This window comes from Jatropha curcas, chromosome 2, assembly GCF_041381405.1.
Source record: "Jatropha curcas cultivar XTBG-Jc1 chromosome 2, XTBG_Jcur_1.0, whole genome shotgun sequence".
NCBI classification, from domain to species: domain Eukaryota; kingdom Viridiplantae; phylum Streptophyta; class Magnoliopsida; order Malpighiales; family Euphorbiaceae; genus Jatropha; species Jatropha curcas.
The window spans coordinates 7,080,464-7,097,591 of NC_143152.1; the positions used below are offsets into that span (position 1 = coordinate 7,080,464).

The window sequence follows — 17,128 nt, forward strand, 5'->3', positions numbered from 1 at the left end:
ATCGTTTATGCGAATAAGACACTAAATTTGTAATCGGGTGGTTACAGTTCAATTTAGTTTGATTTGGCGGATTTGTATAAACTAAACTGATAATGATATTTGATAGAAATTTACATCGAACTAAAATCATAATTCTAGTTGATATTCAAGGCCCGTTTGACAGGGTTTTGAAAGCCCAGATACTGAGGTAAAACAGCTGTGAGAACAGCTAAATTTGCCAACAGACCCTACCTACTTACTATAGAGTTTATTCTCTTCCAGAATTCTTTATTCTTTATTATTTCTTCTATTCTGTGATCATGGCTTCTATATTTCCCTCTCCTTCTAATACAATAGAAAGCGAACGTTAACATTAACAATGTCCCTTCAATTTCAATTGAAAACCCCTTTCCCTTCCCTCCATCCTTTTCACCACAAATCCAATCCTCTTCAATTTCCTTCCGTTTCCACTCTCAAACTACCTTCTAAAACCCTTCTTAAACCTCTTAATTCCATCAAACTCCCTTCTCTCCTTCCTTCCACTCCACAAAGCCCCAATCAATACAAACAACAACAGTCCAATTCATTTTCCAACACTTTCCACTCTTTCTCCACAATCAGACCCTACATTCTCTCCCAGCACAAGCCCATCCTCCTTGGTTGGTTCTCTAGCCTTGTCTCTGTTATCTCTCTCTCCCAACTCGTCCCCAGAATTGGCCAATTCTCAGCGACAATCGGGAAAATTGATGCTGTTAGACTCAGAAATGAGGGGCTAGTACTTGGTGCTGTCTTTTTGGCCAAGCTAATTGCTACTTACTGGCAGCAGGCACTTTTATGGGAGGCAGCGGTCAGTGCCGGTTATGAGATCAGGGTTCATGTTTTTGAGAGGGTATTGCAGAGGGAATTGGATTTTTATGAAGGAGGAAATGGGGTTTCTAGTGGGGATATTGCTTATAGGATCACTGCAGAGGCTGCTGATCTTACTGATACTCTGTATGCTCTTCTCAATGTGAGTAATTTGCATATATGGATTTTTATAAGTTGTTACCAATTATGATTCTATAGAACAAATAATTGAGTTTTGGTGATTGTGGATAGGATCACATGGTTAAAGCTTGTGCCATTAAGTGCTTTCGCTTTGATAATTATAAGTGTAATATCTATCACAGACCATTGTACCCAGCGCCCTGCAGTTATCAGTTATGGCATCACAGATGTTGGCTATCAGCCCTGTACTTTCCTTGATTTCAGCCATGGTAAAGAATTAATTCGGTAATATGGACATGTATACACTTGAAATATTGGGTCTTCAGTTTTGTGTGTTTGCTGTAGGTCATACCATGCATAGCTCTTGTTATTGCATATCTTGGTGAAATGCTTCGTAAGATATCTAAGAACGCAAATCTTAGCACTGCAACTCTTTCGGCCTACCTCAATGAGGTACATATTATAATCCATTTTGTTACCCACAATCTCTGCTTGGTGTGGTTCTTGTATTGCTTGACTTGTACCTTTTTCTCAAGTATCTTCATTTTTAGCAAGACTTCTTTGTATATGTGGTAGAATAATTAAACATGAATATATATATCTCATGGATATATGTTTTCATGCACAATATTTATGTTCAATATATTTACTTCATAACTTTATTATGACTGTTTATTCCTGTTAACACTTCATATTTTGTTATTTCTTGTTGGCGAATACAATTTGTTTAGTGCATATTAATTTTCTATGTTTTAGGTCCTTCCAGCCATTCTTTTTGTGAAAGCAAACAATGCAGAGCTATGTGAGAGTGCTAGGTTTCAAAGGCTTGCCTATGCTGACCTATCTGAACACCTTAAAAAGAAGAAAATGAAAGCACTCATCCCCCAGATCATACAGATTATTTATTTTGGAGCATTATTTACCCTTTGTTGTGGGTCACTGGTGATTTCATGTGGTTGTTTTGATGGCTGTAGCATGGTTTCTTTTGTAACATCATTGATTTTCTTGGTGGAGCCAATCCAGGTAATAACATCTATCCATAAGATCTCTTCAAAAAAGGGATTTATTGATTACTTTCTTGTATGTCTTGTTCCAAATTCCAATAACTAGACCAAAAAAATTTGTTCGTATTTTCTTAATAGATTCCTATAACTCTTTGCAAATTATTGGTCATATCATCAGTCAGCCATTTTTTATCTGTCTTTAAGTTTTTAAACTTAATCAGAAGAATTGCGCAGGATGTTGGAAAGGCATACAATGAATGGAAGCAAGGAGAACCAGCTATTGAACGACTATTTGATTTGACCAGCTTAAAATCTAAGGTAATCAATGCTTTTTTAAATAGTAACTGTCTTTCGAACTATTTTTCTTACATCTTTTAAATTTTGCAGTATTTTTTTTTATTCTGAAGTGATGCGACTGAATTGAGTTGGCCAGTTGCAAACCTGCTAGTTTCTAAAGCCACCCTTATTAATTTAATTGTGTGATTAGAATCTTCTTTTTTTTTTTTTTTTACCTCATCTTTTATGTGAAATGTATTTAATTATGATAAATAGTAAAAGAAATTTACTTCTTAGTATAATTTAAGTTTGACTTTATGACTGATAGTTAGTTCTTTGCTGCCATCTTTGTTGTACAAGTCAGTGATTATAGAAATTCCATTTTAATTTTGTTAAAAGGTTGATGGCTTTGAGGAACAGTCACGAATTTTGGGGCTGTAATATAGTTATAATGATGGTTTTTGACTGCAGCAAAATTAGGTTTGTTATTGTATGATACTTTTATTACTTAAAGCATTTTTACCCATTGTTTATTACTCCTTCTATCCCGAAATATAAGTCAGTTTAGGATGATTGTTTTGTCCATAACTATAAAACATTTTGAGTATTTTAGGGAGTAATAAATGATCTTTTTCTAATTTTACCCTTATTTATATTAGATACAATAACTATATTCACAAGTTTCTAAAATCGTTTTTATCATTTTCCTATTTCTTTATTAATTATCGCAGTTGTCATGTTAAGTTTCTGTTGCTCAGTTTCCTAAAATCTATTGAAGGCTGTGGCGATACATATTTTTTACTTCTATAAGCATATTTTGTAAAATGAGTAAATGAAGAGAGTTAAGGTTTCAATGGAGGTTGAAGATTCTTTTGAAGATAAAAATTAAATTTTCGTTCATAAAAAATTTTGGAGGAAGACAAAATTTTGGAGTATTCAAAAAGGAAATACTAAATTTTAGTTTCATGATTGGAAGTGATGCAATAATTTTTGTTAGTGATATATTATTGGAGAGAGAATTTTTGAGAACTGAGCTAGGGGAATTATGTGAGATAGAGAGTAATTTGGTCAAATTACTCTTGATTTTGATATAATTTAGGGAATTAATTATTTCCTTAATCTCCGTGCAAAAACTTTAAACGACTTATATTTGGGACGGAGGAACTATATGTTAATGAATATGTATGTCTTGCTGCTATCATATGTTTGAGAGAGGTGGACTAATTTAAGACTTAAACTTTAAGCATTGAGACATCTTTCACTTTATCAATGAAATACACCTGTAATTTGTTCTCATTTGCATGACCAGCATGTGACAAAATATAGGTAGATTATGTTATACACATTTTAATTTTTGTGGACGAAAATTTTCTGATCAATTTTTCTAAGCATTGCCCTTTCAATTCAACCGCATCCAAGTTTAAAGGTGAAGACTTTAATGAGATCTTCATCTGAACTAGAATTGGCAGTGCATATTTGCTGACAATTTCTTCTCCGGATTTGCATTTGTAGGATTTTTTTTTTTTCCTTTTTTGGATTTTTTTTTCTATTCTTTTCTTGCTTGTTGAGATATTTTTATTAGTGAGATAACCATGCTTTCTTTGAGCTCTTGAACTTTAGTCACAATTCAAACCCATATGATTTACATTGCCATACTGATACTACACATTCTGAAAACTTTTTTGCACTGTGGTAATAGCAGATTTATTTATCAGTTACTGAAATATGTAGTTCAGTAGGCATCTCTAGATGTAAAATAAATTCCAGAACAACTAGGTTGAATATGCGACTGTTGTTTAGTCATGTCATAGTTAACATAAATAGTTTGGTCACTTATTATTTGTTTTTGTTGTCTCAAATTAATTCACTCCCAATAGGTGATTGAGAAACCGAATGCTGTTGATTTGGACCATGTTAGAGGAGATGTCAAATTTTGTGATATCTCATTTAAGTATGGCGACAACAGGCCTCTTGTTTTGAATGAATTGAACCTTCATATTAAAGCTGGAGAGACAGTAGCACTTGTTGGGCCGTCCGGAGGAGGAAAGACAACGCTTGTTAAATTGCTTCTGCGGCTTTATAATCCTTCATCTGGTGAGCCATCTGAATTTACAATTTTTAATTATTCCCCAATAAATATGGTTAATTTATCGTTTGCTGTTTGGCCTTTAAAACTCTTTGTTCCTTTTTAAAAAGCAAGTCTTTTCTGATCCTCCCATGTCAACAGGTTGTGTACTTATTGATAACCAAAATATCCAAGACATCCGATTGGAAAGTTTGAGGAGGCATGTTGGTTTGGTTTCTCAAGATATAGTGAGTGACTAAACTTTCTTTAGTATAGTGAATTGTTGGTTATTATTGCAATAACTTTGCAGTTCATCTCTTTGATTATGTAAGAAGTAACAAAGTTTTGAATATTTGTTATCAATCAGATACTTGGTGCTGCTCGTTCTCTTGATTTTTATAGCACGCCTACTTTGACTTGAAAAGATTAAAATTTTTCTAGTTAATTTTGTGCGCATCATTTGTAATTGTAGCTCTGGCTGGTTGGTTCTTTCCTTAGGAGTGATGTGGTTGGACACACATGGTAATGCTCTGAATTATCTTGAAGTGGTTCATTAACCAACTGCTTGTGTGTGGATTAGACACTTTTTTCAGGAACAGTTGCTGAAAATATTGGATATAGAGATCTGATGACTGAAATAGACATGGAGAAGGTTGAGATGGCAGCAAGAACTGCAAATGCTGACGAATTTATTAGAAAGCTCCCTAAAGGGTACAAAACAAATATTGGACCAAGGGGCTCAAGTTTAAGTGGAGGCCAGAGACAAAGGTGATAGCTTCAATTTCAAACTCTTGATTCTATTTGTTGTGAATAATTTCCAGCAGGCTTGGCTATACATAACACATCTGATTCTGGGACTTTTGTTTAATGGAATTATTTACTTAATACATCCAGTTGACTGTAAGATAAATCTTATCCTTTTATTTCCTCTGCTTACATAAATTTGTAGACTAGCTATTGCAAGGGCACTGTATCAAGATTCTTCTATATTGATTTTGGATGAAGCAACTTCTGCTCTAGATAGCAGGTCTGAGTTATTGGTGAGACAAGCTGTGCAACGTTTAATGGAAAACCATACTGTAAGGATCACTGCTCATTCTATTTCTTTATACATACTTTCTTATTTATTCCCTTTCACTATTTTAGGAATGGATGTACTGAGCAATATGAAGTCTCTGAATCAGTTCGTGGTAATAGCATTATCATAACTAATCAAGCACTAAGTGACTAAGCATGTCTATGTTGGATCTTGACACATAGTGTGTCTGTATGTGTTGGATCCAGTTTGGACTTTTTGCTTGTTCCAATAGCAACTATTGTCCATATCACAGCCAAAATTACCTTTTCAAGCCCATTCAAACATCTACTGTCAACTATCTGCCAACTATTCTATCCTCAATTTTCTTTCGTAGCATTGATATGTAAGCTCTCTGTCAATAGTTTCACTCTTTCATAGATGAAAAACTCAAAATCAATATAGATGGCTGTATTAGAATGTGGTCAATGCTTCGGTGCTTCCTTATTTGACTATCAAATCTCGAGTTTCAATGCTTGTTAATTTCTATTATCCTAGAGATGGAACAGGTCTGAAGACAGTAGAAACTGTGAATTTTGCATTAAAAAAGTTATTATATTGTTTATTTGATAAGATCACCTCAGCATCATTATACTCAGAATCAGAAACATTCATTAGCTTGAATTACTGAAGTACGAATTTGGAAAGCCACATTATTGTTTAATTGAATCATAAGCATACAATGCTTTGTTCCCTTCACCACAACCACCAATCTTGTTTTGCTGAGTTGAACATGTTCTAACAAGGTCTATATGTGAATAGGTTCTTGTCATTGCTCACCGGTTGGAAACAGTTATGATGGCTAAGCGGATATTCATTTTAAACGATGGAAAACTTGAAGAATTGACTAGCTTAAATCTTTTGGGAGGTCACAACAATTCCCCATTACTGACTGGACTTGTGATTTGAGGGCATGGCTGGCAATATAATGGACAGACGATAGGAGTATAAACAGAGGCATGTACAGCATACAAAAAGTTTTTGTTGAGGTTTTTCAATTGTTCAATAACATTGAAGAAGAGATATTCATACTTCTGCATGATTTAGTATTAAGCCTTGATTTGAATTAGTAACAATTGGAGGTCTGCTATTTGTGTATATTTTTATGATGTATATGTAAAAGCATTGTTACCCTTTTCAGTTTATTATCTCAGAGTTAGGTTGGTTCTCCAGAGGAGCTTATTTAGAAAATATGAAAATAGAATGTTCTCTTTTATATACATATTTGCTTCCTTTTCTAGTGGAGTATTTGTTCAGTGATCAGCCAATGGATGCACAGCACAAGCAATTGACTTGGGCATTATTAGTTGTTTTGGGAAAATATAAGGAAGAGAGGTAAGACTTATTCTTAGATGTAAGTTAATTTAAATTCCTTATCTCTTCATTTTTACATGAATTATTTTTTCTCTTCTTACTTTTTATTTATCCCTTCTTCACCTCCATTAAAACAGGCTCTAAGAGGAAAACAAATGAAGCGAGTAATATGCAAAAGAAATCAAAATTTTGTGTATGTTAATGTTAATATTTAAAATTAGGAAAAATAATTAATTAATCTCTAAAGGTTTGGCCAAATTAACTAACTTGTCCTCATGTTTTATCAATATTAATTAAAAGTCCTCAAGATTTAATTTCGATAACTATTAAGTCATTCTATTTACTTTTCCATTATTTTGCTGTTAAAATATGTGAAAGACGAAAATAGCCTCAAAAGGACGATAATACCTTAGGTATTATGCATTCTACCATGATCTCTCTTGTCCAGGAAAAAAAAAAACAGCAAAGATACAAAACAAAGCAACGAATAATCTTTGCCATTGTATGGTAGTTTGGGGTTATTTGCGCGGAAAAGAAGTGATTGAAACAAGAGTGATGGCAAGTGCCTGAAAAACATGATAGGTAGAATTAGTGGAACTGTGGAAGTTGTGCGGATTTTCTAGGGAAAAAAGAAGAGAGGAAGGCCAAGAAAATATGATTCAGAAGGAAACCTATGACTATAACCATTTCATCAACCATAACATCAACACATGGCTTTTCTTTCTCTCTCTCTTCACTGACGGTCCCGCCTTCTGATGATTCTAAAATAGGTCGAGGTTGGCATGCAGGCTCCGGTAATTGGTAGCTTCTTGCTTCTTTAGGTGAGTTTAAAGAAACTCAGGAATTGAAAGGATAAAGTAAAAAAGAAAGCTTTCGGTGGATGGAAAAACTTGATAATTTACTTCAAGAACTTTTAATTAATATTGATAAAATACGAAAATGAGTTAATTAATTTGGTTAAATCTCCGGAACTAATTAATTATTTTCCCTTAATATTATAGTGCTTCATATTTCATTCAACTCATCAATGAAAAATTGTAGTTTTCATTTTTGTATATTTGTAATCGTAATCATAATATAATTACAAGACAAAATCAAAAATAAAAACTATGCAAAATAACACAATTGTAAGTCATACAATAATTTGTATCGTTTTCTCTTCCTTTTTTTTTAATTTTTAAATTTTTTAGTTTCCGAATTGTTAATTTTAAAAATTTTATTTAATTGACTCAAAAATAAAGTATTCTAGAAATCAACTTTTCTTATTCTGGTGTTGAATTTCCATTTGTTTTTGATTTCATTTAGTTTTACGTTCAAATCATATGTTTTTTTTAAATTTTATTTCGAAAATGTAAAAATATATTTTTTTTACTTTTAAACATTGACCTTAATTTTGGTCCAAAAATAAAATATTGCTTCAATTTGGTTTAAACTTAAAAACTAAACTTAATTCAACGTAACTAAATAATTAAAATTATGAATTTTAGAGTCCGTTTGGACAAATGAATTCTATAAAATTTATTAAATTAAAAAATGATAAGTTATTATATGGTATATAACAAATATAGTTGGTGTTTATTATTTATTTTTATTAAATTATTATGTCAAGGGTGTTGTGTTATAAGAAATAAAGACAAATGAATTTTTAAATAATAATTTATTCCAAACATAATTTTGTAGAATTGAATTCCTTATTTTAAATTGTAGCATACCAAATATAAAAAATTTATTTGTAAATGAATTTTACTTGGAATTCATTTACAAATTAATTCTACAATCATGATTAATTTGCTCAAAAAGGACTGTTAATCTTTTAAAAATGTAAAAATTATTATTTTGATAGGATAAAAATTGAATTCAATTGATAAAAAATAAAATATTGTTTTAATTTGGTTTTTAAACTTAAAATTAAACTTAGTTAAATATAATTAAAATAATTAAATCAATTTAAAACGAATTGTTTAAAAAAATCTATATTTAGAGTGTAATTAATCTCAAACTTAGGATAATAATAATAATAATAGCAATAATAATAATAATAATAATAATAATAATAATAATAATAATAATAATAAATTTAAAAATAAGGTGAAATTATAACACACGAACGCACGAATAAATAAATATATTGCTCTAAATTCCATTTCTCCCGCATTTTCTTCAATTTGGTCTCCGAAATTACTACCACGAAGACTATAATTCGCGCGCTCTCTGTGTCTCAGTCTCATCGACTCATATCGGACCGAGCTTGCTCTGCAATCAGGTAATAGTTCCTCCAACCCCTAATTTGCCTTCATTGACTGTTTGGTTGATGAGTAAACGCAGGATTCTAATTTCCCCGTTACAGAACGGCGAATTAATTAGGACTAGGTAGCGCAATGAATTTCTTTTTGATGTTCTCCATTTATAGAATGTCTCAGAGTTCATCTGTTTTATATCTTCGAAAGGTATCATTTGGTTGGATTTCATTATAGCAAGAGCTCGATTATCGATACAAGTAAAAGTGACTTTGTTATTAGTTTGGTAATTATTTAGGCATGGAACAAAGCTGAAATCTATCTGTTTGATATTATGCTTGAAAGAAAAAGGGTTGGAGATTGGGCATGTGTTTAACGTTTTGGACTTGATAAAATTTTAGGTGATTCATTGAATTGAATAATTTAGAAAAGAATCTCGAGGTCCGATTTGTTATCATGTGGCTTTAAAACTTTGATTTGTGACTTTTGCAGGTATGGATACATCAAAACCTGCAATTTTTGTCAATGGTGGGCTGTTGCCCATGCATTTGAGGAAGAGGGTCCGAACAGTTGTTCAAGTTCTTGGATCTGATCGTGGATCTGTTATTGGAAAAACTACAGATGATCATCAACTTGTTGTTAAAGGCACCCCGCCATCTGCTGCTCTTACAAATTTTGTTGAGGTTATTGGCATTGCTGAAAGTGACAAGTCGATCCAAGCTGAAATATGGACAAGCTTCGGTGACACATTTGGTATTATACTTATCTTTTTTCCCTTCTGGTCAAGATTTCTCCCTAAACAGTCTGTTGAACCATCTTACATCCCCTGAATTGCTTTTTCTAAGGCAAATGCCTCCCTTGCCTCTTAACTTTTTATTTAAATGTTCAAAGTATTTTTGCAAATTGATGTTTAGGCCTTGTTTGGTATCAATGAATTTCGTAAAATTTTATGGAATTTATTCAGAATTTCATGTTTTCAAGTTTGGTACGAATTTAAATGTTTATTTTACTCCTATATAATTTAATTTCATGGAATTCAATAATGACTAAACAAAATTTTATCATTTAAAAATGAATTCTAGGGGTTAAAGTATTTGAATTTGCAGGATGCACATTATATGCAACTATTACTCTGGTTACTTGCTGAAGCCCAACTATGCAGCCAGAAAAAAAAAAAAAAAAATAGTTATACCTCAAATAGAAAAACATTAGTAACAATCAAAAATTAGTTCCCGTTGCTTGTAATTACATTCTAAGATCAAATGTAACCAGGTAGCACTTTCTAGAGATAGATGATTTTATTTTGTTTTCACTCAAGTGTAATAGTTAGCCAGTTGTGAACACTTCTACTGCACACCCACACTCCTCTCTTGCATGCTTTGTGATCAAGCTAGCATTTTATAATGGGAGTAATAAAACTATGCTTGTGATGTGTGTTGAACTTGAAGTTACTTACTGCAGTAATGCTCAGTTTTTGGGCTATCTGATTGTATTTTTCAGTTACATAAACTTTCTGTAAAACTCTTTTCTTACTTTGGCAGATACATATTCCTACAACCAGCTTTGTCAACTTGCAAATGGAGAATATCAATCTTTGTTCCTCTGAGGTGTATTGGCCTTATGCATAGTGGAGTTTTAAGGTACTTTTGGCTCTTGATGTAAGCAGGTGGTAGATGTAGCTGAGGATCTCTTAGTTTTAGTTACTATTTTGAACAGCATTTTGGTCTTTGACTAAAGTTGAGTTATACTTGGACCTCATATTTTGCTCTTTTGGTAAGTTTGTCAGTTTGAAAGTTAACCTTTATCACAGAATATTCGCTAATTAGAGATACTTGCTTCTTATTTTTTGGGGAGACCAACAAGAAACTTTTGCCAAGGCCTCTGGAGTCTAGCCTCTCGTACCTCCAAATGCTAGATTGTATTTAACTTGATTAAGCTAGAAGTATAGACATAAACAAGGACATAATCACTCCTGAGAGCTGTGTTGAATCCTTCAGCTTATCCAACAATGGTTTTAAATGGCCTCATCATGTAGAAGCATAGTTGTCTGTTTGACATTGTAGTTAAACTGTTTTTTGACAAACTGAGTTTGGAATATTTAACGTTTAGCAAATTATGGTTTGGAGAAAGATAGATTTTTTAGCTTTTTTGCCATCGTCATGGAGCGAGTTTCATGCATCCAACCAAAGTAGCCAGCAGATGGACGTGTCCATCATAATTTCATAGTCTGAGCCAGTCATGGTGGGGGTATCAAAATTGGATATGACACGACAACTCGATTCCTCTAACACAGAAATTGAAATGAGTGGATTATGATTGCATTTAAATGAGTTTGTGCTAAAAATAGGTGCCCAATATATAATATGAGTTTAAAAGGATCATGTCATGGAATGACTTGTCTAACTTGATTAATTAGATGTAAAAAAATAATTTTTTAAAAATCTATAATCTATACTATATATAAAAGTGTGAATGAGGGGGAATAATGAGATTGCCGAAATTATCCTTGTGAAATTTAAGATATCTTAAAATAATTTTAATTTTAATCAATTAAAAAATTTTAACTTAAAAATATATATAATATTTCTATAATTTGATTGGCTATTTTTATGGCTTTTTTAATAGATAAATAAATATAGATAATTAAGCATTTTAAATTTTTAAATTTTTACTATTATTATCTTATTGTATCTAATTATATTTTATTTCATTATATTATTATGTAAATTATTAATAATAATTGAATAATTTAATATCATTATTTGTATTTATAATTTAGCTTCAGTATTATTTTTTTAAATAATATATATAAATGAGGCATTTGAAAAGTTTTACATTTTTTTTTTTGAATTTAGTTTAAATAAATATATCTAGATTATTCAGATTTATTTTTAAAAGGGTATAGTTAAATTTCTTTAATTACAAATTTCACTCTAATTTAGTTAGTTAAAAAATAAGATAAAAAATTATTATTTTTAAACATCTAGAATTTTATTAGTTATATTGATATCTTATATAATTCAAATCCTATTTCTATTAAAGAACATAATTTTACTAATAATTCTTTAAAATGCTTTCATGATTTTGATTGGCTAAAAAAGTAAAAAATAAGAATTTATTATTATTTATAAATATTTAATTTGATTTATTAGATTGTTTTCTTATTTCATTATTAAAATATATTTATTTACTACAAAAGATTACAGTGAAAGTTATTAACAAAACATGTAAATTAATTATAAAACGTATAATAGAATCTATATGATGATTTTTATAAATTTGATTTTTCCTTAAAAAAGAAAATGAAAGCAACAAACGTATAATAAAATTTGTATGAATCAGTATATTGACATAAAATCAAAAAAATATTTACTATATATAAAGTGTAATATAATTTAACCACTCAATTTAAATAAAAATTTATACTTTAATATTATATAAATAAAAAATTAAACGAGTATAAAGAATAAACATATAACGTGCATAGTCAATGTGCAATGCACGTCATAAAAAAAACTACTATATATAAAAGTACGAACGAGGAGGAACATTGGACATTGATAAATGTTGGACATTCACAAACACATAGATTCTAGATATCCTACATATTGGGGATATTGTATGATTAAGATTGTCCGAGTATCATTCCTACTACTCCATCTGTTCCAAAAAATAGTCCATCTTTTTATTTTTGTCTATCTCAACATATAGTTCACTCACTTTTTTTTATATTATAATTAATCTTTAAATTGTTTACTATGTCTTTATTAAATTTTATTTTATTTTTAATAATCTTCATTAATTCATTACTTTTTTTCAAGCCGGTCTTACTCCAACTCATATGTTATTTAATAAGTAACTTTATTCTTCTATTTTTTTTCTCTTGAATTTTAAAAAGTTATCGATGTTGGTAACCCTCATTAATTGCAATTTATATTTCCTATTACCTCTGTTACATAATACTTATCACATTTGAAATTTCACGTTCTTTAAGAAAATCATAAATTTGTTTAAATTACAATAAATTTTAGAGTAAATTAACTATATTACCCTTAATTTAATATTAATTCTTTAAAAAAATATTAAATTGAAGTAAAAATTATTAGTCATAAATGAAGGGTAAACATAGAAAAAAAAAATTATTACTTCTTGAAACCACAAATGTGATAAGTATTTTAGAACAAACTATTTTATCAAATGTGACAAGTATTATGGAACAAATATAGTATTTTATTCTCAATATGATTTTTATTATTTCAATTTAATAATTATGCATGTATTATTTAAGTAATGTATAATAGGAAGGATATAATAACAAAATTGTTCACTGACCATAACAACTTCAATTTCTTAATTTATATGAAATAAGAGAGTGAACTATCTCTCTGGGACGGGGAGAGTAATATTTTATCCAGGCCAAGCTGAAACTGTTTTTGGCTATTTACTTGGTCCACATTATTCTCACGCTCACTAAAATCTAAAATTTTCTAAAAAAAGAAAAATAGAATGTTGAATAGAGAGTGTGTTAATTAGAATAGGATTGGTAATGATATTTTTATCAATTTATAAACTTAGCAGGGGCATTTTAGGAACCCAATATTCCTCCTTCATTGTACTTTTATATACACTATTCTTCTTTATGACGTGCATTGTACATCGACTATATTCGTTATATGTTCATTCGTTATACTTAGTTTAACTTTTTATTTATATAATATTAAAATATAAATCCTTATTTAGATTGAGTGGTTAAATTATATTAAACTTTATATACAAAGTAAATATTTTTTTGGTTCTTTGTCAACGTACTGATTCATACATTTTTTATTATACGTTAGTTACTTTTATTTTATTTTTTAAGAAAAACCAAATTGATTTATAAAAATCATCATACAGCTTATATTATATGTTTTATAATTAATTTACATGTTTTGTTAATAACTTTCACCGTAATCTCTTATAGTAAATAAATATACAATAATAATGGAATAAGAAAACAATCTAATAAATCAAATTAAATATTTATAAATAATAATATTTTCTTATTTTTTACTTTTTTAGCCAATCAAAATCATGAAAGCATTTTAAAGAATTATTAGTAAAATTATGTTCTTTAATAGAAATAGGATTTGAATTATATAAGATATCAATATAACTAATTAAATTCTAGATGTTTAAAAATAATAATTTTTTATCTTATTTTTTGACTAACTAAATTATTGTGCAATTTGTAATTAAAGAAATTTAACTATACCTTTTTAAAATAAAACTGAATAATCTAAATATATTTATTTAAACTAAACTCAAAAAAAATGTAAAACTTTTCAAATGCCTCATTTATATATAGTATTTAAAATAATAGTGTTGAAGCTAAATAATAAATAATAATAATAATAATAATAATAAATTATTAAAAATCATTAAATTATTATTGTTAATTTACGTAATAATATAATGAAATACAATATAATTAGACATAATAAGATACTAATAGTAAAAATTTAAAATTTTGAAATGCTTAATTATCTATATTTATTTATCTATTAAAAAAAGTCAAAAAAAAAAAAAACATCCAATCAAATTATAGAAATATTATATATATTTTTAGGTTAAAATTTTTTAATTGGTTAATACTAATGTTATTTTAGGATATCTTAAATTTTAAAAGGACAACATTGGTAATCTCATTTTTTCCTCTCTATTCTCACTTTTATATATAGTACTAGTCTTCTGTATGACGTGCGTTGCACATTGACTAAACTCATTATATACTCATTATATACATCTATCATAAATTTTGTTTAGATTAAAATAAATAAAAATGGTTAATTTGTATTATATTTTACCGTACAAATTACTGGCAATGCTATTTATTATGTACTTAATTTTATTTTTATATAATGAAGTGATTTTAAAATAAAGTTCAATGCATCCTTAGACCAAATCCTTTAGTCTATAATTTATAAATGCAGATTTTTAAACCCTAATATGTGCTCAAAAAGAAAATCAAGTCAGCACTCATTCTCCAACTCCCTATTCTCAACTCCAAATCAATATCTATATACAACTATAATGAATAATAATAATAAATTATTTTTACTGTTAGGTCAAAGAAAATAATGAGAAAATGATCTGAATTGATAATGGAAACCACTTTCACTACAGTGACAATATTATTTACCTAGCGTATCAGAGAAAAGAGTATATACACATATATACAAATTCTTTAAACCCAAAAAGTGACAAAAATAGAAATATATAGTTCTAGTTTTTTTTTTTTTCAGTTTCCTAAATATTGTTTTCTTTTAAGTCAAACAGATTTAGGATATAAGAGAAAAAAATATTAAGAAAATTAAAAATGTTTAACCATCAATAGGCCATCTATTTATTGCAAAAGAGATATAAATCTCTTACTAAATTAAAATGATGTGCCGAAATAACACTTTGGGCTACATAATAATCAAATCGGTGAAAACACTTGTGATCGAGAGGATTCAAACTCGAAACGTCTCACTTCTCACATAAGTAAGAAGATAATTAGGTTGCACATGATTGATTGAAAAAATAATTTTTATAAATTATATCCAATCGACTAATAAAGTGTAATTTTTTTAATTGACCGTCATTAAGGGTACTTTAGAATATTTTAAATTTAATTAAGGGTAATATAGAAAATCTCATTATTTCCCCCTTATTCCTACTTTTATATATAATACTAGTATTTTGTATAACGTGCGTTGCATGTTGACTATGCTCATTTTTTATATATATAATATTAAATCATAAGTTTTGTTTATATTAAAATAAATATAAGTGCTTAATTTGTATTATATTCTGCCGTACAAACTACTTGCAATACTACTTATTATGTACTTAATTCTATTTTTATATGATGAAGTGATCTTAGAATAAAGTTTAACTCAATTATTAGACCTAATATTTTAGTTCATAATTTACAAATACAGATTTTTAAAACCCTAGGTGCTTAAAAAGAAAATCAAGTCATCACTTAATCTCCAACTCCCTGCCTCAATCTTAAATCAATATCTATATACAACTATAATGAATAATAATAATAAATTATTTTTCCTGCCAGGTAAAAGAAAAGAAACGAGAATATAATCTGAATTGATAATGAAAATCACTTTGATTACAGTGACAGTATTGCATCCAGTGTATCAGAAAAAAAAATATGCATATACATATAAATTTTTGAAACCCAAAAAGTGACCCACATAGAAATATATAGTTATAGTGTTTTTTACAGTTTCCTAAAAACTATTTTCTTTTAAGTCAAAAGGATTCAGGATATAAGAAAAAAAAATTAAAAATACTTAACCATCCATCAATAGAGCATCTATTTATTACAAGAGAGATATAAATCTCTTACTAACTTAAATTGATAATAGTTACAAATTATTCAGTATCGAAAAAGAAAATAAAAAAAATATTATTAAAAATAAAACTTTTTCAAAACTCACCTAACAAAAAAAAGAAACAATGTATATAGATATGCAAATATATCAATAAAATATTATATTTTTTTAAATTAAAATTTTAATTGTTTACTTTTCCATGTTTAATTATGTAAATTCTATTTAAAAAATTTACTTTTAAAAAAAGATCCAATCAAATATGACAAATATAAAGAACAAAAATATTAATAAAAATAATATACTTTTTCTTCTTTTTTTATCTCTCCTAAATAAAATATTATAAATATTCTATTTAAAAATTTATTTTTAAAAAAATATATCCAATCATATCATATAAACATAAAGAAAAAAGAATATTAATAAATAAACTATATTTTCTTTCTTTTTTTATCTATATCCTAAAATAATTAAATATTTAATAAGTAAAATATAATCTCATTATCGTATACATTCATTAAAATTAAATTTATTAAATATGAACTTAAACTTTTGAAATACTTAATTTTATATATATGTGTGTGTGTGGGGGGGGGGGGGGGGTTTGTATATATTTATTTTGATTCATCAGGAGGTCTGATGAGCCAAAATAATACTGCGAGTTACACAACAATCATATTGGTAACTCACCTAACAAAAAAAAAAAAAAACATTTCAATGTATAGATATATAAATAAATTAATAAAATATTATTTTTTTAATTAAAATTTTCAACTGTGTTACATGTTTAATTATGTAAATTTTATTTGAAAATTTAC

The 17,128-nt window shown here is 28.3% G+C and overlaps 2 protein-coding genes across 2 annotated transcripts; both read left to right on the forward strand.

Annotated features, from left to right (window-relative positions):
- Positions 1-51: 51 nt before the first annotated feature.
- ABCB29 (ABC2 homolog 12) lies at positions 52-6,606 on the forward strand. Its single transcript, XM_012217588.4, has 10 exons — positions 52-988; positions 1,149-1,235; positions 1,312-1,419; positions 1,723-1,989; positions 2,205-2,288; positions 4,124-4,340; positions 4,474-4,559; positions 4,892-5,079; positions 5,261-5,390; positions 6,149-6,606. The coding sequence occupies exons 1-10, from the start codon at positions 359-361 to the stop codon at positions 6,293-6,295; spliced, it is 1,944 nt and encodes a 647-aa protein (XP_012072978.1). The 5' UTR covers positions 52-358; the 3' UTR covers positions 6,296-6,606.
- Positions 6,607-8,816: 2,210 nt separating this feature from the next.
- Positions 8,817-10,749, forward strand: LOC105634695 (Nucleic acid-binding, OB-fold-like protein). Its single transcript, XM_012217587.4, has 3 exons — positions 8,817-8,963; positions 9,430-9,690; positions 10,479-10,749. Exons 2-3 carry the CDS (start codon positions 9,432-9,434, stop codon positions 10,541-10,543), a joined length of 324 nt encoding a protein of 107 aa, XP_012072977.1. The 5' UTR covers positions 8,817-8,963; positions 9,430-9,431; the 3' UTR covers positions 10,544-10,749.
- Positions 10,750-17,128: the final 6,379 nt, after the last annotated feature.